The sequence below is a fragment of the Anser brachyrhynchus genome (assembly GCF_964034855.1).
Source record: "Anser brachyrhynchus genome assembly, chromosome: 13".
Lineage (NCBI taxonomy): Eukaryota > Metazoa > Chordata > Aves > Anseriformes > Anatidae > Anser > Anser brachyrhynchus.
The window spans coordinates 281,274-305,396 of record NC_137708.1 but is presented as its reverse complement, the minus strand read 5'-3'; the positions used below and the strand labels follow the sequence as shown (position 1 = coordinate 305,396).

Genomic DNA, 24,123 nt, shown 5'->3' with positions numbered 1-24,123 from the left:
TTAGCCTTAACTTTCTGCTATATTGTTTTTATTAATATTGGCATGACGGGTATAAAAATAAATACAGTGCTTGGATGGCAACAAGAAAAATTAGTTGTTTTTTTTTTTAAAGTAACGAGATGATGTTAATTAATTGCTTGCCTCACCTACCTTCAAATACAGCATATCAATCTGACTTAGGCACTTACCATAAGGACACGGTTGTTTTTTATGTTCAGGAATAACTGGCCTTTTCCTTAAGAAATTTTCAAGGCTTGGACCATGGCGTCCTAAAGGATCATCAGGAGGCATAAATCTAATGCAAAATAAGTGAAATGTGAAATTCAGCTTTTAACGAGGATTCTGAATTGGCAAATCTGCCTAACTTATGAAGAAAAAAACATACTTGTCATTCACAAAAGAATACATTAGCAGTCGCTCCTCTATGAACTTCTTCCATTCTGGTTTTTCGTTTTGAAGATCCCTATAGTTGTCATTTGATACAATGATGCCATCTGAGTCAAAAGCAAGTTTTACTATGAATCGGTCGTCATAGCAAACTACTCTTCTTCCTTGAACTCTTCGAGATGGGGTGAAAACAAGAATTTTTTCTTTCTCCAATTTACGTAAGATTTCTTGATCTGTAAAATAAGTTTAGTCGAGAAGCTTCTTTAAAAGTCCTTTTTTTTAAAAAAAAGAAATGCAGCTTTTGAAATATGAAATTTCTCTTCCTCTTTTCTGAAGTGGTATTTTGTAACTATGTGCATATATGGTCCTCATTATCATTAAAAAAAAAAGGAGAATGCCACTTTATTTCTGAGCTTTCAAAGCAATAGGTAAATATTTAACATTTAAGCTTCGTAACTGCTCTGCTCCTCTGTAAACAACTATGTTCAGAAAGGGTGAGAAAACGTACATCTCAAGAACTCAGTTGTTACTGTCTTAAAATAACTTTCTTGTTAGCCTAGAGCAAAATATAAGTACTGTCTGTAGGTCAAAGCACATTCTGCTTCTTCAGTGTTCAAGATAACACTATTAAATTAGTCCCTGGCCTTATACAGCTTGTTTTTATGCTAGCCCAGCAACTAAGAATCATTTCCTGTATACTAAACAATGTTTGCTAGTGGAAAAATTAGGAATACTTCACTCAACAGCATTGACATGATCCATAAATACCTACCATTTTTTGCAGATGCAAATACCTAATATGTGTTCTTCACCAGTGAAATTGTCATATTTTCAAACAAACAATTGAGTTGGTGGGGCTCAACCCAGTTGAGTGTTGTCCACAACCCAGTATGTAGTACCCATTAGAAAGATGATGCAGTTCTGTTTTACTACAACACATTTATTTATTTAAACCAAGGGGTCAAAGAAAATCTTGATCCATTACCTGTAATTGGTGCATCAGGTCGAGACTGTTCTTTTCTCCATGCAGGTACAAACACAGTGATATCTTTATGTCCTTTTTCCAGAAACCAATCAACAGCTAGTTGAATTCCCCGACAGGAAAATCCTTCTTTATTTCCATGGCTGAAAAAAATGCAGAAGTCTTAGAAACAGCAAAGACAAAAGTTACATTTGACTTTGGGTTTTGTTCTTTTCCTTTCAAAGCTGCTGTGGTCTAGGGATATAAAGGAAGCAGAGTTTGTAAAGACAAGTAAATCTTTTTATTAAACCAGCTTATATAGCTGGAAACGACAGTTGTCCAGAGCTATTTAATCATTAGATTACAACACTGATACTTAGGCATTAGAAATGGTGAAATTTGACTGCTTTTTCTGCTGGTGAAATTTCTGCTTTTTCATTTTATTAGATGATCAGATGAAAAATTATTACCTCCCCCAACAAATTAAGCTTACCTTAAGTAGCACCATAAAAAGATAGTTATAATAAAAAAGAAATAAACTAATGATGCTGGCTGTCATGGGTAATATAGTTGCTTTTAAACATCTAGATTAAAAAAAGAAAAAAGTTTACAAAAGTTTAATAAACATCCTGCTTTTTTCATTACTTTATATATTGGTTTATTTCTCTCTCTTAGACAGAAATATTTACGTTGTTGGAGCTCCTTCCTCTCTTCCCACCAAAATAAACAATTTGTTTTCTGAAACAAACTGGAGTCTCTGAAACTGCACGTAAATGAGAAAAGGGGAGGGGTTAAAGTAGCTTTACATCACTTCATTCTGCAAAGTATATTTAGAGGTTTGATAGAATCTAGTTAAAATTTTATGTACGAATCTCATTCAGTCTACCTTACAGGTGCTCCTGTCTTGATTTGCTAAACATAAAACCTGATTCTTCAGTTCACTGTAAATCCTCTCAGGAAATAGTTCACGAACACCTGAATAATACATGAGTACATATATTAAGAATAACATCCTTAGTATTTGGCCCCCCAGGAGGGCCAACCACATCCTGGGGTGCATCAAGTAGAGCACTGCTAGCCAGTCGAAGGAAGCGATTGTCCCGCCCTACTCTGTGCTGGTGCAGTGTCACCTCAAGTACCGTGTGCAGGTTTGGGCACCACAATATAAAGGACACAAAACTAATAGAGATTGTCCAAAGGATGGCAACAAAGGTAGGGAAGGCTCTAGAGAGCAAGACGCATGAGGAGCAGTTGAGGAGGTCCTTTGGTTTGTTCAGCCCAGAGCAGAGCAGGCTGAGGGGAGGCCTCATGGCGGCCTGCAGCTCCCTCATGAGGGGAGAGGGGAGCGGAGGGGAAGGCGCTGAGCTCTGCTCCCTGGGGACAGCGACAGGACCCAAGGGAACGTCATGGAGCTGAGACGGGAACAGGGGAGGGTCAGGCTGGATGTTAGGAACAGGTTCTGCAGCAAGGGTGGTTGGGCACTGGAACGGGCTCCCCAGGGCAGTGGTCACAGCACCAAGCCTGACAGAGTTCAAAAAGCACTTGGACAACACTCTCAGACACATGGTCTGATTTTTGGGTGGTCCTTTTGGGGACCCAGGGTTTGGATTCGATGGTCCTTGTGAGTTCCTTCTAACTCAGGATATTTTATGATTCTACTTATTCTACATAGGTAAGAAAGACATACAGATTGCATTATGTCTGGATTTCATATTTACAATCAAGCCTGTTTTCTTTGCCCAAAAAGTGTAGTGCAGATATTGTCACTACATCATAAAATTGATGGATAAAAAACACTTGAGGAAAAAAAAAATAAATATAAAAACTGAGTTTTACCAAAAAAAAAAAAAACCAACACCCCACAATCTTTTTTGTTATACTTTAGTTTGGTTAGCAAAATCAACTACTTCCAAATTTGCATTTGAAAAGGATAGACTAGTAAGCCAATGCTATGCTCCTGGCTATACTTCTCAAAAGGTATTCTTTCAATATTTTTCTTCCCCAACACAGCTGCAGTTTTTCATCCACTATGATTGCAGAGAAGCTGCCCAGTTTGGCACCATTCATTATTTTCACAGAGGCTTCCGTATTAATTTGTAAAGAAAATTACTTAATTTCTTCCTATCTTTCCATTCATTGCAAAAGGTGCTAACTTGATCCCATCAGTGATGCTGTATTGAGGAGCATACTCACCCCTAAAAAGTGGCTGCATGGCCTGGTCCAGGAGGCTTCCAGAACACTGGAAGGGCCATGTGCAGTGATGACACCCCTCACCAGAAATAACCAGAGGCCTAGCTAGCAGTGCAAAATACAGGAGACGACTCCTCTACAGCAGCCCCACAGCATGTGGGTAGTCCAAGCAGTTGGCTGTAATTAAGGAGGCTCTGTGGCTCTATACAATGCCACGAATGCCTCCCACTACTTAAAGCAGTTGGCACTGGCTGTACACGAAGTGACATCCAGTTGCTGTACGACCCTGTTCTAAGCTGTCAGTTCTGTGTAGCATCCCCAAAACTGGGCAAGCAAATTTCTATACTGAAAATGGAAATGGTTCTTTCTAGACACCTTTCAGATAAAACATATAATTTACCTCCAAGGCAAGGCTGCCATTTACATCACCAATGACTGCAATATTTTTCAACATAAGAAATATATTACCTTTTTCAGGTATTCTCAGCCTGTACAGCAATGTTGCATAATTAAGAGATTTGCATCTTATTGAAATTGTCTTTAGTATTATTCTATAGATTATCATTCAAATTTTACTTCAATAATCTCATTATTATTATTGGAAAAAAATCACAGATTACCAGAGTGTAGCAAGATGTGTGCTCTTCTTGAGCTCAAAATGTCATACAAAGCAACACTGAAATAGACTAAAGGCAGACAGGTGTCTAATACCAATGGTATAACTAAGGCCTATGGTTCACCAGCATTTTCCAAATCCTTGCAACTTAAATTAATAATTTGTACAAAAGCAACAATGTTACTAAAACAATTTTCTTTAGATTTTGTACATTTCAGATTTTACAGAATTTAATATTCTTGTAAATTTTCAGGTGCATATGCATTTTGTTTCAGAAACAGAGTATCAGTTCTAAGCTATGCAATCAGAGTATGCGCACACACTTTTCTCCAGCTGCTGTCACACAACATTCAGAAGTAATTCAAGCAGTACAGAGCCTGAAAATAAAACAAATCGGAAAAAAATAATAATAAATAATAAATTTTAAAAAGTTAAGAAAACCAATATTGGTGATGTTGCTTTACAGAGACATCTTTTGGATGGTGTTCTAGTTTAATACTGATAGGCAGCTAAGTACCACATAGCTGCTCTCTCACTCCCCCTCCTTAGCAGGACAGAGAAAATGAGATGGAGGAAATAAAAACCTTGCAGGTTTGATAGGAGACGTTTAATGAAAGAAAAGCAAAGGACGCATAGAAGCAAAACAAAGAAAAAAAAAATATTTTCTACTTCGCATCAGCAAGTGATGTTCATCCACTTCTTAGGAAGCAGGGCCTCAATACATGCCACAGTTGCTCAGGAAGACAAACGCATATGTAATGAGAGACACAGAATCACAGAGCAGCTTGGGCTGGAAGGGACCTTAAAGATCATACAGTACCACCCCCCTATCACGGGCAGGGACACCTCCCACTACACCAGGTTTCCCAAAGCCCCATCCAGCCTGGCCTTGAGCACTTCCAGGGATGGGGCATCCACAGCTTCTCTGGGCAGCCTGTGCCAGTGCTTCAGCACCCTCCAAGTAAAGAATTTCTTCCTTGTATTTCATCTACACTCTTTCAGTTTAAAACTCCTACACCATTAAAACTCAATACACCTATAAAAATTTGAATTTTCTTAATACATAGAAAACGAATCTTAACACAAATTCTTTTAGAGCAAAAAGCTGATACTATAGGACATCTTCATAAAAAAGAACCTCAAAAGTCTTAATACCACTGATCACCAGACAGTTTAAACAACTCCCTTACAGAAAATCATACTTTCCTCAATGAAAAGCAAAAGCATTGTCTAGCTAACCTTGTGTTCTACAGACATGTTCCTAAGTGGCATGGGACAGAACTCTCCTGAGCTAGTGTTTACCCAAACAGCCATGTGCATGTGTGCACACGTGTCTGAATTTACAAGCACCATAGCTGTGTGAGTCAGCATGTTCAGCTCATGCACAGCCCTGTACTGACACTGCTAAATTGCTCTGAATTCCGAGCAAGCTTGATCAGCAATAGTTCAACTTCCCTGAAGTCCACTGCATATCATCAGCATATACTGCATGTCATTTTTGAAAGAACAGGGTTTTCCTCTCCTATTCGGTTACCTCTGGGTAATAAAGAGGAATAATTTTCAACATCGTTCAAGGACTTAAAAAGGAATTAAACCCATCAACTCAAAAGCACAGCACAGTTAAATTGCTAGAACAACAGATTTGAGGGGAGAAGTTGGTTTAAAGAGGGGGTAGGGGGAACAGGGATTGCATATAAAGGAGTGACATCATATTTAAAAGCCTGGAGTAAAGACTCCATAAGGAAGATTCGCTATCAGTGTAAATATACAATACAACTTAAAATGACTTTACAATCAATAACAATTCCGCTCAAAAATATTTTTGTGATTTATTCTTTTCAAATGTTGTGACAGGTAGACCCACCTCATAGCCACATTGCTTCCATCAATGACGATTGGCCTCAAGTTATCACTGTTATCCACAACTTCATCTTCAAGTGACAATTCAGGGCTTGCTATTTCCTTTGGACAAGGGCCTCTTGGCACCAGAGTGCTAGTGGTACTGCTGGCACTGTTCTGTCCCTCTGATTCATTTTTGTTGCCAAGTCTCACAAGTTCGGCCAGAACATCATTGATGAGCGCATCTGCTCCCAATTTATTCAGTACAGCCTGGATTTGATCTCCTGCATACCCAAGTTTTAAAGCAAAATCCATTTTAGCTTGGTATTCCTTGTCCAAACTTGTTTTGCATTCATCTAGCTTCAGGTCTTGTGTGATACTGCTCTGTGAAAAACTTGGGCGATCCAAACAAGGGGAGCGACAGAGTGGCCGATGTGGTTTAGTGGAAACCTCCTTTTCTCTCCACTGAATATTGCTACAGCTTCTTCTGAAGTATGGTTGCTCAGGTTCACTTTCTGAGCTCGTCCATTCCTCGGATTCAGCACTGCATTCCCCAGCATCTTGTTCCACGTTTCTGTCTTCTCTGGAGTGCCTCTTCTCCATTTTCAGCTTCCCTACCATAGACCAGGCCGTCATCACGTTCAGCTTCCAGCCAGAGAGCTCAGAACTTCTCTTTCATTTCCAGAGCAACCTGGAATTCATACTCGATTGCGTCCGTGTTGGCTAGATAAAAGTTTACACAAGTCTGGAGCTATGTCTTGCTTACTATGTTCTGGCATAAACAACGCCAACATGAAGTTCCTTTAAAAAATAAAAAGATAAAAATTAGCTTTTGTCGAATTCTGCAAAATAGTTTACTATGATAACTTCGTTTACAAGTCAATAGAGGTCCTTAGTCATTCAGATTTCCACATAAACATTGATCATAATAAAGCATATAATTCTGTTGTCTCTTTACACATGAAAAATTTACTTTCCGCAGTATTAATTACAGCTGTAATTACTGGAGTATCTTATTAATACTTACAGAGAAAAAGAATGAAAAGGGTGACCCATGACTTTCACTACAAAGCTGTCTTTACAGCCTTCTACTGCAGAAACAGTCTGTACACTTCAGCACCCACTGTGTGGAGTTCCAGTACGTGTAAGTTCTACCACAAGCCACTTCAGTCTCTTTCCGTAAGGTTTTACAATCAGAGGTGACAAGCCAAACTTTCTTAAGTTTAGTGTAAACTGGCTGCTAGACATGCAAAGGTAAATACAAACATGCAAAAAGGTTCTACGCAACAATCATCTTGCGTTTTTTGTTTACTGTACCTACTACACTGAAAATTCCAAAATCAAGGATGGATACTACATTTTGTCAGAAAGTCAGGATACACGCTTATAATTCTTGTCTTATACCAGAAGAGAAAATGTTCAAGGAATCCTGTTGAGAGGTCTGCCAAAGCAGAAGATCAAAGTGACTTATGAAGGGCTGAACTGACGTCATGGAGACTTTGACAAATATTTTTTAAAAAGAATAGCAGAACATGTTTTAGAGAAAATGGTCATCTCAGACCTATAGATAAATACAGGTAACTGGAGAAAACTAATGGAGAAACATGGAGTAATAAAAGGAATTTGTAAATTAGCACTAAAGGCATAAAAGGGATTTCAGCTTCGACCAGCAAAATTGACAAGCTGACGAAAGTAATTAACAAGACGCCTTCTTTCAGACAGTTGCAAGCCCCACTTCCCTTTGTAAAACAGCAGACTGAGAAAACAGAATTCAGTATGAGTAATGAAAAATAATGATTTAATGGTCATGATGAAGCCATTTATTTTAAATCCAGTTCCTCATTTTAAAAAATTTTGCTTCTGTTAAAGTAATCTCCTTAGGTAGCTACAGACAAAAATATGAAAGAGTGAAAGAGAAAATGAAAAGGTACCCAAGTCTCAAAAGAGCATAACTGTTTTAAAGCTACATCTACAGTAGAGACTTCTGTCAGCAACTATGTAGTCTGAAGAAGCATGAGGAACACGATCCTGCATTTAAACACCAATCACAAATGAAGCCATAGTACTGACCTCAGTTTTCAAATATACTCCTGCCTGTTACATTTGTGTTCTGAAGAATTCTGTAAATGTAAGCTGTGGACACATTAAAAGCTCTTTCCCAGGATTGCTATGATAATGGTTGTGACACAAAATAAGCATGACTTTGGCACTGGAACATAGATTAGCCAAAGATGTCCTCCTCTAATAATGCCCCTCACTGATGTGACTAAGAATAAATTTACATCTCTGTCATGCACTTTTTTCATTTCCTCTCACATCTCTTCCACTCCTTCAGGATTCAGGCAAGCGTTAAAAGACAACGAAGCTTTCCTCCAAAAAGTACTCAAACAAGCATGTGAATCATTTACATACAAGACGTTACCAAATACACTTGTATTCAAAAGCTTTTTTAAAATCTCATTCCTATCTTTCCAAGAGACCAAAGTGGCTCTTACTTAGTTACTGCAGTCTACCAAAACAGAAAGCAACAGGAAAAATACTCTGCTAATGTACGTCAAATGAGTTACTGTGCTGTACAGCATTGCTAAACCTAGGGTATGAAAACAACTACTGGAGTCTCCATTGGAAGGGAAAAGGTGCATCTAGCATGGCTAAAATAAAACCTCTGACACTATTCATTTTATTATTTATTTGATTTTCTTCCTAAAAACAGAATCTTAAATTGTTCCACAGAGCAAAAATCATTAGACATTTAAATCAAGAGACTAATAACGGAAATACTGACATGCGTTAATATTTTAATTTGCTGAGATAGATATATATCTATATAAAAAAAAAACTTGCACACAAGGTATTTTTAAATGAAAAAATGGTTTCTACTTTTTGCTGAAAAACGAGGACAGTTTACAAAGCATTATAAGACACAAAGAAAATGAAAGAACCAGCAGTGTGCACGTAAGTCAAAGATTATTCATCCTTAGTTTCATATCCTTTCACTTTTAGGTAATAAGATGCTGAAAGTCATAGCCCCCTAATATACCACTTGTCTCAAAAGGCTTTCCTCTTTGGCTATTTCTCTACTCTAAATGGTGTTTTTCTGTTGCTTATGAGAAAATTTCAGAGAAAAACAATTTTAGAAGAGTGATACAATTGACGATTAAACCCACTAAAATGTCAAAGCATTTCCAAGACAGATCCTTATTGGCTTTAAATTGTTTCAAGGTGAAACAAAGAGTATTTGTCTATGGAATGTTTACGCGGTAATTTTTAATTACCGTAAACAGGCCAAACAGTAAAAATCTACAAGACTGCACTCTAATTTACGCCCTTCAGTTATACATTTCACTTAGTTGTGGTAAATTTACGCGCTGGTAGAGATGGGAGATACTTACCCAGAATACAATGAGCTTCAACCAACATTTCCAGTGACACCACCTAAAGTCTCAAAACACTTATCTACCTACAGACATTCTAGTTGTGATTTTAGACATGAAAGGTAGGAGGTATTAAAGAAAATCTGTGTTTACTAATGAGCAATTATAGGCAAGTATCTTAGATTAAAATTTTATGATTGTGTGCTTTGTTTGCTTTGAGGAAAAAGTCTTTCATATTCTATTCAATTCACTTGTGACCTTGTAAAGTGGTTAAGAGGGAATTACTCCAACCATCAACCGTGAAATGAAAATAAAGGTTAAGAAGAAAAAAAAATAGCATCTTCTAAAAATATAGTCCTAGTTCTCATATCATGCAGAGATCAGTCAGAACGAAGATTTCCTTGGATGAACATGAACAGTAAGACTTTCAGCTATAACTGGGTGGTTCTTAGGTAACCAACGAAAATAGGTGGCAAAGGTGGCTAGCTTGACTGATGACCATTATCAGTCTCAAAATTACTCCAAACAGTGACAAATGTAATGACTCTCACTCATTCATGCCCTTTTTGTGATGCACATACACATACAATAATCCACTTAAACTAATTTTTACAGGACCAAATTTACGTTTTCTTACAATTGGTTAGATAACTCTTTAAGCTGCAAGCGAAATGTTCCCACCCAACTGGAAGTGAAATCAACTGAATCCACTTAAAAAGAGAGAGTGATTTTTTTACAGTCAAAAAATAATCTGCTTAGGACTGTCACTATCGCTTATCACTATTTATTCCGCATTTAGATTTTTCAACTTTTTTTTTTTTAAGGCAACTGTAAATGATTTGCTTTTTTTTTTCCTCTTTCTTAGCTGGAAAACAGTATCTCTTATCTGCACATATCACCATTTTGTTGCATTGTCCCACTTAGATATACATATCTTTAATTTTCTGTTATTTAACACCATATAAGCACCTTATCAAAAATTTTATTTTTACTTCCCTAAAAGTAAGCTCCTATTTTAACAAGAAGTCAACAGTTAGATCATAGTTAGACCTAAGTAATCCTGAATTCAAAAATAATTTAAAATATAAACACGCAGGAAAAAAAAAAGTATGTAGGCATCGTAGCCTCAGGAAAAGCAAAAAGGTTTTCTCGTTTTCTTTAAACAACCAGCAGGCAAAGCTGTTTTCTCAACATGCAATTTTTGTCAAATAGTTTAGATAACCTGTTCTAGCATCAACTGCCATGTTACCAGAAAATGAGGGAAGCCGTCTCCAGAGCCCATGTTTACGAACCTATGCACTTTTGTACAGAGAGCTCCTACGAAACCAGTCAGCTGGTACAGCAGTCTCTCTACCCTTATCCAGTCACTTTGTCTGTGCAACTTAACTGTTTCCCTGCATCCACAGACTTGCACGTGGTAGAATTTGTTCCCAAATACATTACATCAAGATTCTCACACAATGAGGCACCTCATCGTCAGGTCAGGGGTACCAAAACTAAAAATAAATAAATAAACGAGTTACTGCACAGGACCAAGCCCTCACACTTTCCCACTGACCACCGGGAGAGGGCACCTGGGAAGGAAGAAGCATTGTGTTGCTCCCAAGCCAGCAAACGTAGCAGCAAGAGGAACTGAACAAAGAGAAAGCAGCATCAGCATTAACTACCACTACTTTAGCACAGCCTTCTTCCTCACACCATCCAGATTAGAAGTCAGGCGTGTAATACCATCACTCAGCTACACAGAAGGCACCATGGTGTCTCCCTCATTTCTTCGCAGTCCTGAACAGTCTAACGTACACCCTGTCATGGCCCCTGGAACTCTCTATAGCCCACGGTTATTGGTATAGATTTACTGTGTTTTCACTAACTATGATCCAGACCACCCTCCCCAAACAAGCCCATTCTCAAGCTGAGACAAGGCACACAAAGTGACGATTACTTGTCCTCAAGTTGCAGAAGTTTTTTGTTTGGTTGGTTGTTGTTTTTGTTTTTTAAATAAATCTGTCATCTTATTCTGGAGCCCAGGATCACTTCAGTACAGACAGTATCTCTGCAGATGATGTTGGCTTTGCAGTAAATTAGTATTTTGATCCAACAAGCACATCAGTCACTGTCATTGTCAATGTCAATGATCGAGGTTTAATCAGTACCACTATTCTGAAAAGCCTCGGATGCCCTATTCTTGGAAAACTGAGGTCTCAGCACTGTACCACCATATGTCTGAAACCATATTTGGTCCCAGTTTAGTTCTGACATCCAGTTAAGTACCTCTATTCACCATCATTACCTCTCCACCTACAGCATGGCAAGCATTGAGTATATTATCCCTTCTTATTGGACCACATGCTTCTCCTTTAAATACAGGAGTCATCTATTATGTTGGCCCATCAGGGAAATGATTTTCTCTTTTCTCAGTACCTTCAAAACACTTAAGCGCAGGGTGTCTTGAATTCACCACTTATGTCCACTGTACAACTGCTTCCTTTGCAACAGCCAAACTAAAGAAATTTCTGATTAAAAACAGTAAGTAGGAACTTAAAAAACTGCTTTAAAAGAAGCTTGATGCTGAGAGGAAATAGAATCATAGGATCACTGAGGTTGGAAAGTACTCCTAAGAGCATCAGGTCCACCCATCACCTAACACTACAAGTCCACCGCTAAGCCTTGTAGCTAGCCGCCACATCCACGTGTCTCTTAAATACCTCCAGGGATGGCAACTCCACCACTTCCCTGGGCAGGCTGTTCCAATGCCCAGCCACCCTTCCCGTGCAGAAATTCTACCTGACATCTAAACTAATCCTCCTGTAGTGCAAATTGAAGCTGTTGCCTTGTGTCCTAATAAATAAATAAAGTGGTAACATTTTCAATCCCACTACCTCAAGTCCAAGAACCCAGAGAAGAGTTGTGGCCACCGCTGTTTATACCTTCTCACAGGAAAGGTGAAATGCTGTTAAGCAAACAGAAGATTAACATTTTATCTTGACATTAAGTCAAGTCTAAGTCCTCCACTTTTTTTTTACTGCTCTTACAATTTGTTTTGGATATTTTCATAATTAGCTTGTCTTGCCTCCCCCTCACTACCTCTTCAACTGAGATCCTTGTTTCACCATGTTTGCATTTATTGCCATTGAAGCCTAACTTAATAATTTTAAGGCATTTTTATAGTTGCTAATGTTGTTTCTTGCTTCTCATGCTGCTTACAGGCTCCTAAATATCACTTGTCAAATACACACTATATACTGTACCAAGTAACCATGGTTTCTGTTCAGAAAACACTGAGCAGCTCCACAGCCCCAGCTACAACCAATAGCAAGGCTGATCATGTAATCCCAGTAGGCGAAGAGAGCAGGGCGCAGATCTGCACAGGCAGGAACACGCAGCACTCTCACAAACAGCACCAAGGGCTTCACATCTTGTTGCCCTCCCCGTCTGATGCCAATTAAGGTTCATTAAAGGGAAATGCATACAAACATACAGTGCGGATCCCTTCAGTAGCTGGGTTTATCCAAGAGTTGGCCCTGAATCGCCAACATCCTAAATTAGGCTGCAGTCCCACTCATTTCTGGTACAGACCCACAAAATCACACAAAAAAATGGTTGAGGTTGGAAGAGACCTCTGGATGTTATCTTATCCCAATTCTTCTGCTAGATGAAGTTGCCCAAGAACTTGCTCCAAGGATGGCGATACTCGCTCATAGATGCGTATACCATTTTTCCTTCTCCCTACCCCTAGCACTATGGATGTTCCAGCAGCCGGGTCTTGTAAACATAGTCACACGCACCGAAAGGTCAGCACCCAGGCCTTACATTCTCTCCAACAGCTGGCCTGGACCTCTTGGTCCTTTTGGCTGCCAATTCTTCCTGTTGTCTCACCCCAAAGATACATGCATACAACTTGCTCTCAAGCCACTTAACCTACTTGTTAACTAGGGTGGCCTGATATTTGCTAGCGATCATCCATCAACAGGCATATACTCCACTTGATTGCACCATGGACACAATGGACACACAGGTCCCTACAGAGACGCCCTGCCCTCTCACCCCTCCCCACACCAGTTAGAAATGTAGTTTAACGAGAAGACAGGACAGAGTGTGCCGACCAGTTCCAGGACACAGACAGACAAGCATACTGATCAACAAACCCTTTACAGGCAACCTGTCCCTTTTAACCCCTTTCTATTCTCCCATGGTTACTCCTTCCCAAATTGTCTTGAAATCTCCGTTTCCCCCCTTCTCCACGCCACCCATGAAACACCTTTGGTTTCTCCCATAGACTGCCCAAGTCTTGTGCAATCACAAAATGTTCTTTCCTTGCACCCTGTAGTGTGTCCAATACCCCAAAGACAGTAAGCCCCCAGTCTGTGAGATGCTCCAGAGAACCTCTGGAGCATGGGGCCGACAGCTCTCCTGTGACAGCCAGGAGACAGCAGGGCTGGGGCTCCATTTCTCTGCATGTGTTACTGGGATTCCCCTGCCTGCCACTGTGACCTTATGCTCCTTGTGGTTGTGTAGACAAGCTTTTTATCACAAATGGTAAGTTTATTAAAAAAAAAAAAAAGCAAGAATAATTTATTATTACGTGTATATAGATACCTACATTTTTTGCTACTTAAGATTTCTAAGTATTATGAAGTATTTTTTAGAATGTTTTCCATAGAGCTGAATGAATTGTGACTGAGATGATAATCACATGATACTCTAGCAAAATAAACAAAAGATTAGAAAAGTTCAAATAGCAAAAGGTAGATCTACTACTAAACCCAACTCCTAATATACACAATACCATTTACATTGGAATGTTTAAATATTAAGTCAAATATTATTTGAATATTATACATTTCACTAAAATTAAATGTTGCATCCAAAAATAATAATTGTGCCTTAAAATTCTTTTTAAAAATGACTTAATACAGTACCAAAAAATATATAAAATAAATAAACAATTCAAAGAATGTAACATTTTAATATACCTTTGTTACTGAATTATGAACCTGTCTTTGTTAATAGTAACGGTACAAAGCACACATCTGTTGTGGTGCTCTTAAACCTTCCAACTTCCATTTTTTGTAAAAGCAATGGCTAAGCCAATATACATTCAGCTTCTTTTTTAATAATGGCATCGGGTCTCACATGATAATTGTTTGCATCATCCAAGCCACCAGTTAATTTTTCTAGAATAAAAGAAATTGAGTAAGGACAATATCTGAGGTTTAAAATGTATGTCTACTGTATGTCTGTATGTAATATACATAATCTGTATACAGTCTAAAATAAAGTATTTTTAAAATATATGTATTTAAATACATATAAAAGATCATTTGCTAGTTCACATTTTCCACATCCATAAAAAAAACAACTCCTGGCTATTAATCTTCCTGCTTCTTGCTTTAAATGACCAAGTTCAGCAATTTTTGATACATGTGGCACTGAATGTAGTTGTTTTTACATCTCTGAGAGAGCTTCCAGTCAGCAGCAATGTATGTATGCAACCAACTTACTGGCATTTAGACTAAAAACTGAATGCTGTAATAATATATATAATTTCTTTTTTTTCCTACACTGCACTTTTCAGTAATTCAAACACGTAATCTTATAGTGGAATACTGACAATATTATTTTATTTCTGATTCATTTTTTCTATCGGGGATAGTACAGATGTATCTGGGGACCTCAATCAGTTCCTATTCTATTCTAACCATGTAGTCCCTGCTCAGATAAAATATAATCTAGAATTATGATGACAAATTACGAATGAATTAAACAAGCGATAATTTGAACAGAAGAAAAACTACAAGGACCATTTTGGTATTGTTGTGGGTCGCTGTTTTTCCAGGCAGCTTTAGAAGTAGTACTGTGTGCACTTCTGGGCACCACAGTACAAAAAGGAAATGAAACTGTTGGAGAGTGTCCAGAGAAGGGCTACAAAGATGGTGAAGGGCCTAGAGGGGAAGACGTACGAGGAGTGGCTGAGGTCACTGGGCCTGTTCAGCCTGAAAAAGAGTAGGCTGAGGGGAGACCTCATCGCCGTCCACAACTTCCTCACGAGGGGGAGTGGAGGGGCAGGTGCCGATCTGTTCTCTTTAGTCACCAGTGATAGGACCCGAGGGAATGGTGTCAAGCTGCAACAGCGGAGGTTCAGACTGGATATCAGGAAGAGGTTCTCCAGTGAGAGGGTTGTCGCGTGCTGGAACAGGCTCCCCAAGGACATAGTCACGACACCAAGCCTGTCGGAGTTTAAGAAGTGTTTGGACTGTGCGCTTAGTCACATGGTCTCAATTTTTGGGCAGACCTGTGTGGTGCCAGGAGTTGGAATCGATGATCCTTGTGGGTCCCTTCCAACTTGGGATATTCTGTGATTCTGTGACTTTGCACGGACACCAAAGGAGTCTAAAGGAAGGTTCTAAAGGGGCAAGTGAAAAGAAAGCATGTTTCTAACACACTTGTTTGCAGATACACACATGCACATTAAAACAAGCAGCTTAGGGCAAAATGTCAATATGAATTCAGAGCCTGGATAAACAATTCGGTGGATTAACAGAAATGGAGGACTCAATCTCAGCCATCTCCCTGACCGTAACACTGGGAAATCTTAGAAGTGGTCTGGCTGCGTGGGTCTAAGATAGACTAAGAAGTCTAAGAGGACTCCTAGATTTCAAGCCCACATATCTAGGAGAAATGAAAGCACTATTTCAGCCAATTTCAATTTAAGTTAGCGGCTGAACATTTATGAAGATTATCAAATTCTCCTCAAGCCACAAGTTTGAGAAAAAGGAGAGATCTATAGAAGAGAAATCTATAAATCAAAGAAACAGTTCAAACCATTTGAATTAACTCCCCAGTAACAGGGTACAGAATAAAAACTGAAAGCAAACTGTGGTGAGACTCTGTGGGACCCTCTACAAAACTAAGAAGGATGGGAGGAGGAGGAAGAAAGTGAAGAGATAAAGTGGTATCATCTCAGTGCTGTACATAAAGCCTGCAAACACGATACATCTCTATCAGGACAGTATCAGACTGTGAACAGTAGAAGAGCGAATTGTCAATTACAATTAATCTAGCGTAAACAATTCATGCATCAAGTAGAATAAAATGGCAGCTTTCAGGCAAAGTCTTTGGCCAAGCATATTTAAGCTGTGCTCTGTTTCTGGTAGCAATAGGTGCTTTGCTGAGAGTTCTCTGCTATCTTACTGCCTTTATGCTCACTTTGTCCTTACCCGCATAGAAAAAAAGTTACTGGAAAAAAACAGTCTTCTGCCTGTGAAGCTCACCTTGCAGTTAATTTTCTACTTTTTTGTTTTGTTATGGCTTATACTGTAAACTTACCACAGTTAGAGTAAACTGCAAAGTTAGCACAGATGTATTAAGGAGTTATCACACGAGGTAAAATTAAAAATAAATATTCTACTTACAAGTTAAGACAGAACAAATATTACCCAAATAATTTCAACAGCACTTGATTTTGCTGATAATTACTAAATTGAGAAAAGCCTGTGTGCCTCAAAATTTTCTCAAAGATAGAATAAAAGCTCATATGGATCATAAACAAGAACATTAAACAAACTGAAATTTGAGTGGTTATTTAGTACAAGTTACATTCTCTCCAAGACAGCAAAATAAGAACAAACATTTAAGGAGAGAAACAAAAGATACTACAAATTTCTCATCAGAACAGATTTTAACTATATATTAGAAAAGTATATACTGCAGCTTTAAAAATCTGAGTCTCTTGATGGTCATTGCTAAGCAACCAAGTTTTCTTACCTAAACACTTCTTTCAGCACAGTCACGACCAACTAGTAGAAGTGGTAATGTGATTCAGAGGACCGGTCAGGCAAAAGCATCTCCATATTTTGTTCACAAAGCACCAAAATGTAAGTATCCATTTAATTTTGATGGTAATAAAACATAAGGAAAACGTCTGCTAGGTAATGAAGTACTGAAATGTTTATGAAAAACATTCGAGAATTACTTAACAATTACTATTCAAATGACAATGACTATGAAAGATCTTGTGCTAGAAGTAGCTCTACTCAAAGCCTGCTGATTTCAGCAGAACCAAAAGAAACAGAGAATACGGGGTGAAATAATGAACTGATTTTTTTTTTCCATCCCTTAGGAAACTGTATCTTTCTATCACCTCTGTGCTCTGAACCACAACCTTCAAAAACAAAGGGACAATTACATGATGCACACATCTACTATGAGGAACAACTTTTAAATGAAAAAAAAATCTATTTCATTAACTCATTTAATCAACTTTAAAGCAGGTTTGCCTACTTTCTGTCATTGCAGATACTAAAAAGCAGGGTTACAAAAACACAACCTGAGTATTTTCTCAAATTCTCTCACATGGGAAAAAAAGTACAGATTACAATGATTCTGTAATGTTTATTTTAAGAAGGGAGAGCAATGTGTGTTTTTTTCTTGTATATTTTGAAATATATGCCGTTAATAAATTATTTTTTATAGTACTTTGTGAAGAAAAAAAGAAGTAACCAAATAGTAACCATGTAAAATAGTAACATCTAGGGAAGTTCTATATGCACAGTGAGGAATAAATATTGCAAATTTCTCCTTTTATATTTCTTAAACTGTCAAATAAACATCTTCACAAGAAAAAAATATAAATCATTAAAAATGAAGCTATTCCCTCCATTGCTTCATGATGAATTCTAATGTCTTAGTTTCTCACTTCATTCTTCATCTCATTCTGCTATTGTTAGCGTGCTACTCTGTGCAGATTCGTCACTGTAACACAGGCCTACAGGGAAAAGGCATCCTTCTGGAAGTCAGCCATTCTAAACAACGACCAAGTCTTCAATTACTGTGATTATTTCCAGATTATCAGAAAGTGACTGAACTACACAAAGACATAAATCCAAACTGAACATAACAACATGGACTTCAAAAGACAGTATAAACCTAGCACGATCGCAGGTTATTTATTCTACAGTGAATGACTGAAAACCCTCCTACAGTCTTCACAACTAAACGACAGGTAAGGGCAGGCATACTATCCATTTACTGCAACTACACCTTGTGATTACAGTATAGATGTCGCATAAGCCTGCTAACACAAAAACTTCCTGGTTACACACATACCAACTCCGGTAAAGTAAGAGACTAAAACCATGGAAACAATACGAGTAGAGGTAAAAAGAAAGAGAAGTGTTTAATTACGATTCAGTGTTCAGAGACACTAAATCCAACACGCTCTTCAATGCTGCAGCATGCTACAGCACGGACTAGCGGTTAGTAGAAAGAAACGCTGCCAGAGCACACTTTGGTCATTTTCTTTAACACTTGACTAATTGCCGTTCTGAAGACACTACAATCTGGGTCTGAAACACAAAACAAACAAAACAAATATAAACACTGGAACCAAAACAATGGCACAGGTTGCCCAGAGAGGCTGTGAATGCCCCATTCCTGGAGGTGTCCAAGGACAGGTTAGATGAGGTCCTGGGCAGCCTCATCTAGTGGGTGGCAGCCCTGCCCATGGCAGGGCGGTTGGAGCTAGATGATGTTTAATGGCCCTTCCAACCCGAGCCATTCTAGGATTCTATGAAATGCATTAAACAACAGTCTTCAAGAGTATGACAGAACAATACTTATACAGTAGTGATTGTCAGAGGACATCTGAACTTGGAATTAGCTCTGTATTTTGAAAAATGCATTTCTACAATGCTCATGAAATAGTGACAAAACTCAACATTGGTGTTTTCGCAACAGTGAAGAAACAACCTCCTTGTAATCTTATTTCAGCAGTGTAAAAATATTACTCATTACTTTTTGTTGCTTTTAATATTTTTGGAGGTAGTAGATTATTGTATCTACTGATACAGACTTCACTGTCAGCTTTAAGCCACAAATAAAAATAAGAGCTTTTTCTCATTCTGGGTATATACTTTTACTCATCTGCTGGGAAAGATTCACAACTGAACAAGATCTTAGAATATTCTAAAATTAAAGTTTTGGTATTTCAGAATGTATTTAAAAAATGTAAAGAGTTGCACTGTGTGTACTGTGTGCACTTTTGGGTGCCACAACATAAGGGCATAAAACTATCAGAGAGCATCCAAAAGAGCGCTACAAAGACGGTGAAGGAAGCGTCTAGAGGGAAGATGTATGAGGGGCGGCTGAGGTCCCTGGGTTTGTTCAGCCCAGAGCAGAGCAGGCTGAGGGGAGGCCTCCTGGTGGCCTGAAGCTCTCTCATGGGGGGAGCCAGGGGCAGGCTCTGAGCTCTGCTCTCTGGGGACAGCGACAGGACCCGAGGGAACAGCATGGAGCTGGGACAGGGGAGGGTCAGGCTGGGGGCTAGGGAAAGGTTCTGCACCCAGAGGTAGTCAGGCACTGGAACGGTCTCCCAAGGGACATGGTCACAACACCGAGTTTGGACAATGCTCACAGACATAGGGTCTGATTTTTGGGTGGTCCTGTGTGGAGCCAGGAGTTGGGACTCTAATCTTGTGAGTCCCTTCCAACTCGGGATATTCTGTGATTCTATATTATGTGGAATTATTTTGTCCCTGCTAAAATGAAAAAGGTGGGATGATCTGTAGTGTTTTGTTTGTGTGTTTATACACCTTGACCTTACTAGATTTCCATACTCATCCTTATTTTAAACAGAGATGATAAGGATATATGACAGTTTACACATGCATGCATACCGTAATGTATATGCTGTAATTCAGCAGGAATTAATCATTTTCACCCATTCATTTTTTGAATATTAGTAGTGAATTATTTTCAGCCTGAAACAAACATGGTAGGTTTAACATAGTTAATTTTCATCCACTGTGCCAAGTGTTGCAAGACTGTAGAAAAACAGGACAAAATAGATTTTGTACAAAAACTACAAAATTATTTTGGCCATTTTGAAATTAAAGTGACTACAAAATGCGATGCTTTTGCAAAAATGGAGTCTTTGTTAATTTATAGTACAGTTTGAAGTGTAGCTCTAGGTAACGTCAACAAGATCACATGAATAAGCACTCTGAATGTATCTAGCAGGATTCTGCTTTTTTATTCTTTTTAAAAAACTGTGTTTTACACATTTTTATTGAGACTGTCTTTAGAGGTTCAGGTGTGCAGACAGGACCATCCATTTCACCATGGCTGAATGCAAGAGACTGGTGTTTTGAGCAAGGCATTGGAGTGACAATTTCATTCAGCACTGGCCAGACACTCAGATGAACATCCGAGAGCCACTATTTACTTCCGAATCTGTGAAAGATAATGAGCACAACCCTGAGTCCTTATTGGTCTTTTTATTTTGTCCAAAATTAGATGAAATGCCACTATTCTAGTGACCAAGCCTAAAAACAAAGAATTTTCCACACCTATTACTGAGTTTCAGCGGGTTCAAAGATTCAGATCTTTTTTAGCTGACCTTGATGAAAATTTCCTTGTCCAGCTTTGAGGAAATGGTAACGAGTTACAATTCTGCTCAACCACTCCATAGCAAGCAAGACACTAAACAGAACAGCACAATGCTCCTCCTCTGCATCAGAAATACGATCTCATAGAAGATGCTCAGAAATTCATTTTTCTGCCTTTGATTACGTATCTGCCTAGCAAGTTTTTCTGAAAATTTTAAAGTATATGAATGAACATCTGTGGCTCTTTTCCATAGCTAAGCTTTCATAAAAGATTCAGAAATTAACCTAGAGGCAATGCCAGTAAAAGGAAAACATTACCCAGTTAACAGACAACAGGGAAATGAGTAAAACCATTTTGATTAGCTAGAATTTTGAGAACCAATGGCCACTTCTGAAAATCCAGACTAAAACCTCTTTAACAGGTCATGGCAGATTTGGAACACTAAATAAAACAAGGTATTCTTTGCAGCACAGATATGCAATGAATCCCAAGGCCCCAAAGATGTTATTTTGCTTCGGTGAAGATTACAGGATTTAATTCAAAACACAGGACAGAAACAACGCAGTAGAAAAGAAAACCTGTGTTAGAAGTTTATCCCTCTTCACATCATTCTTAGCATATTGTCTAGTTTTGTTAAACTGAAAAACTGTAATATCACTATAAACTGTCTCATCTCAATGTCTGAGATATTTCAAATTTATTTCAGTAAGTACTTCAAATAATCACTGATCCCAGTATTAGAGTATACATAAAAGCAAGCTGCGTGTAGCACATCGCATAAAAAGAGGATTTGAAATTGCTTAAGAAGAAGGAATACACCACAAATCAAGTGTGAACTAAGAGACACAAAGTCAGCGTAGAATTTAAGCATCATACCTCAGACTTCATTCATTTTGTGACACTCCTAAATATGAATTCAAAGGGGTAGGATGGACATAGTTGGAATTATAAATACAGGAAGTGGCTTTTTTTAATCTGTTTCTTAAGATACATGATTTGTGCACGGAGTCAACCAACTTTTTGACCTAGGTAGTGCTGAGCACAAGACAAATATCAAGTACAGGCCTGACTTCTGGAGGGAAGGAAAGGGAGCATTTCTTTTGCACCAGGTATTGCACTTGACTTCTTAAGACAAAGAAAAAAAGACAGAAAAAAAAATACCACACCCTAGACAGTAAGCATGCATTCAAAAAAAGGGTGTCAGAACGATACGTGGTACCTCTTTCCACCAATCTTCTCTTTCCAATAATCTTAAGTAATTATGGCTAGCATATTTGCTACTGAAAAAGTCTGTTGTCCCTACCAAGGCAACATTTACGCTTCAGTTGACATCCTCACGTAAAATATGAGAGCAGAATTATAACCCCTTGAAAGAGTAGTTGTTAGCAGTTCCTTATGAACTGAAATCATGGACTGAAATCTAAAACCAAAGCAATACTATGCTCATTTTCCTAATCCACATTCAGATAGGAGGCTGCTACCCTGCAGATCCATATGACTCATTAATGCTCTAGGAAGGAAAAGAAAACATAAAATTGTAAGTGCAGCGAAGTCAAAGACACATCAAACATGTGATGCATTCTATCATTTTAACTTATACTGACTGTAATTTTGTAATTGAATATTTAGAACTCTACTTTGGTAGACTAAACCAAATCCTCCTTTAACCAAAAATCTCATTTAGTAACAAAGTAATCTTTGAGAAACCTGCAAAACAAAGTGTATTCGGTTTCTAAAGGCCTCAATATACTAAGTGGACCCCTACCTGCTATGCCATCCCACAGGAAGCAGGACGAACTCAGCAGCTAGCATATATGCTTCCTGATACACAACCAGCCTCTTCAGAAGCTACTAAAAAAAAACATCAGAATCAGACAGAGACACCTCATTGAGTTAGCATCAAACAGTACCTTTATGGAAAGCAGTAAGAAGGGTTTAAAAGTGTCTTGTGGCTAGAGATTTTCAGACTTGCTATGCTGCTTTTGCAAAAACAGGGTCAGTCACTAATTAGGTCTGCTTTAAGCAGAGTGTTGGACTAGATTACCTCCAGAAGTCCATTCCAACCTAAATTATTCTTTTATTCTAAGACTTATTCATTCCTAATATGACAACGCTGTTCATTTCCAAGGCAAAGAAGCCTGAAAATCATTTTCAAGAAGACTACAGGAAAAGCCTACTGTTTTGCTTTCAAAAATGAAAACAGCAGATCCCTATGCTCTGGCAACTGTATCTTACTCTTTAAAGAGAGATGATCTACATGTGGACTAGGCCTGAGAGAGAGGAAGATTCCCCCCCAGTCAGGACAACCTACAAATCAGAAAAAAAAAAAAAAAAAAAGACTTGGCAAAGAGTCTAAAATTACTATTTGAACTTAAGAAAAAAGAAAGAAAAGAGGGAAGAGAGAGGGGTGATCTCATGGTTTTTAGTTTAAAATTCTGACCTACTTTTGACTTTGTATGATTTGGCTGAGGTGTCTGTGGGCTCATTAAAGGAGCAAATATATCAAATTTCTTGTGGATGCCCTTACTAAAAATAATTTTAGTTTGATTCTTTGGCTTTAGCCTAAGGTTTAATATTCTGACTGTATTATAGCATTGCTCCCTAGAAAAATGAACAAGTAGACTCGACTAATCAGAACTGATATTAATCTTGATGAGGGGACTCTCTCCAGATGAACTGAATGTGGAAAATGAGCTCTTATATTTCAGCTAGGTAACCAACAAGTACCTTGGCATAAGCTAGGATTTGTAAAAGGCTTAAGTATAGTGTACTGTTATAGCCTAATGAAATTCCAGAGGAAGCCCACAACAAACGATGTAAAGTCTAGATTTTATTTTGACGTGGTGATTCACCCCGGTTTGCTAGCAAGCAAAGTCAAAAATAACTCAAGTAAGAATATGAAATACAACAGCTTCCTTTAAAACTGAAAGATACTTAGCTAAAGTACTATTTAAATATAGAAACAATATATATATTTGAGTTGAGACGGACAGCTAATGAAGAGTTTCTCTTATTATGGCCAATTTCATGAACAAATTGCTCACCTCAGAGCAATAAAGTTACATCTTAGGGGATCCTATACTGATTAGCTCTGCACTTCCACACGTGTTTCCTAAATCTGAAACATATCAAACAATACTGCATGTAATGGAATCAGTAAGCCTAGATTTCCAAAGCTGGCCATGGTATTCTTACTTCCAGATTAATTTTCTATGTTACCATAAAATACATGACATCAAAGATAGCTTATAAAAAGAAAAAAAAAAAAGAAAAAAGTAGGCAAAAATAAGAAAAAAACAGTAACAGATGGAAAGATTTTTTAAAAAAATCCAGTATTATTACTCAAACATGCTTCTCATTTATAATGCCTT

At 38.1% G+C, this 24,123-nt stretch overlaps 1 protein-coding gene across 4 annotated transcripts in view; it reads right to left on the bottom strand.

Moving 5' to 3' along the window:
* ZC3H12B (zinc finger CCCH-type containing 12B) overlaps positions 1 to 24,123 on the bottom strand; it is a 32,871-nt gene that overhangs the window by 6,430 nt on the left and 2,318 nt on the right. For all 4 annotated transcript variants that reach the window (XM_080553746.1, XM_080553747.1, XM_080553744.1 and 1 more), the window contains exons 2-5: positions 6,019 to 6,794; positions 1,373 to 1,512; positions 386 to 620; positions 189 to 295 (exon numbers count right to left, since the gene is read on the bottom strand). In XM_080553746.1, coding sequence (XP_080409872.1) covers positions 189 to 295; positions 386 to 620; positions 1,373 to 1,512; positions 6,019 to 6,629 — 1,093 coding nt within the window. In that variant the 5' untranslated portion in view covers positions 6,630 to 6,794. The remainder of the gene's footprint in view (positions 1 to 188; positions 296 to 385; positions 621 to 1,372; positions 1,513 to 6,018; positions 6,795 to 24,123) is intronic.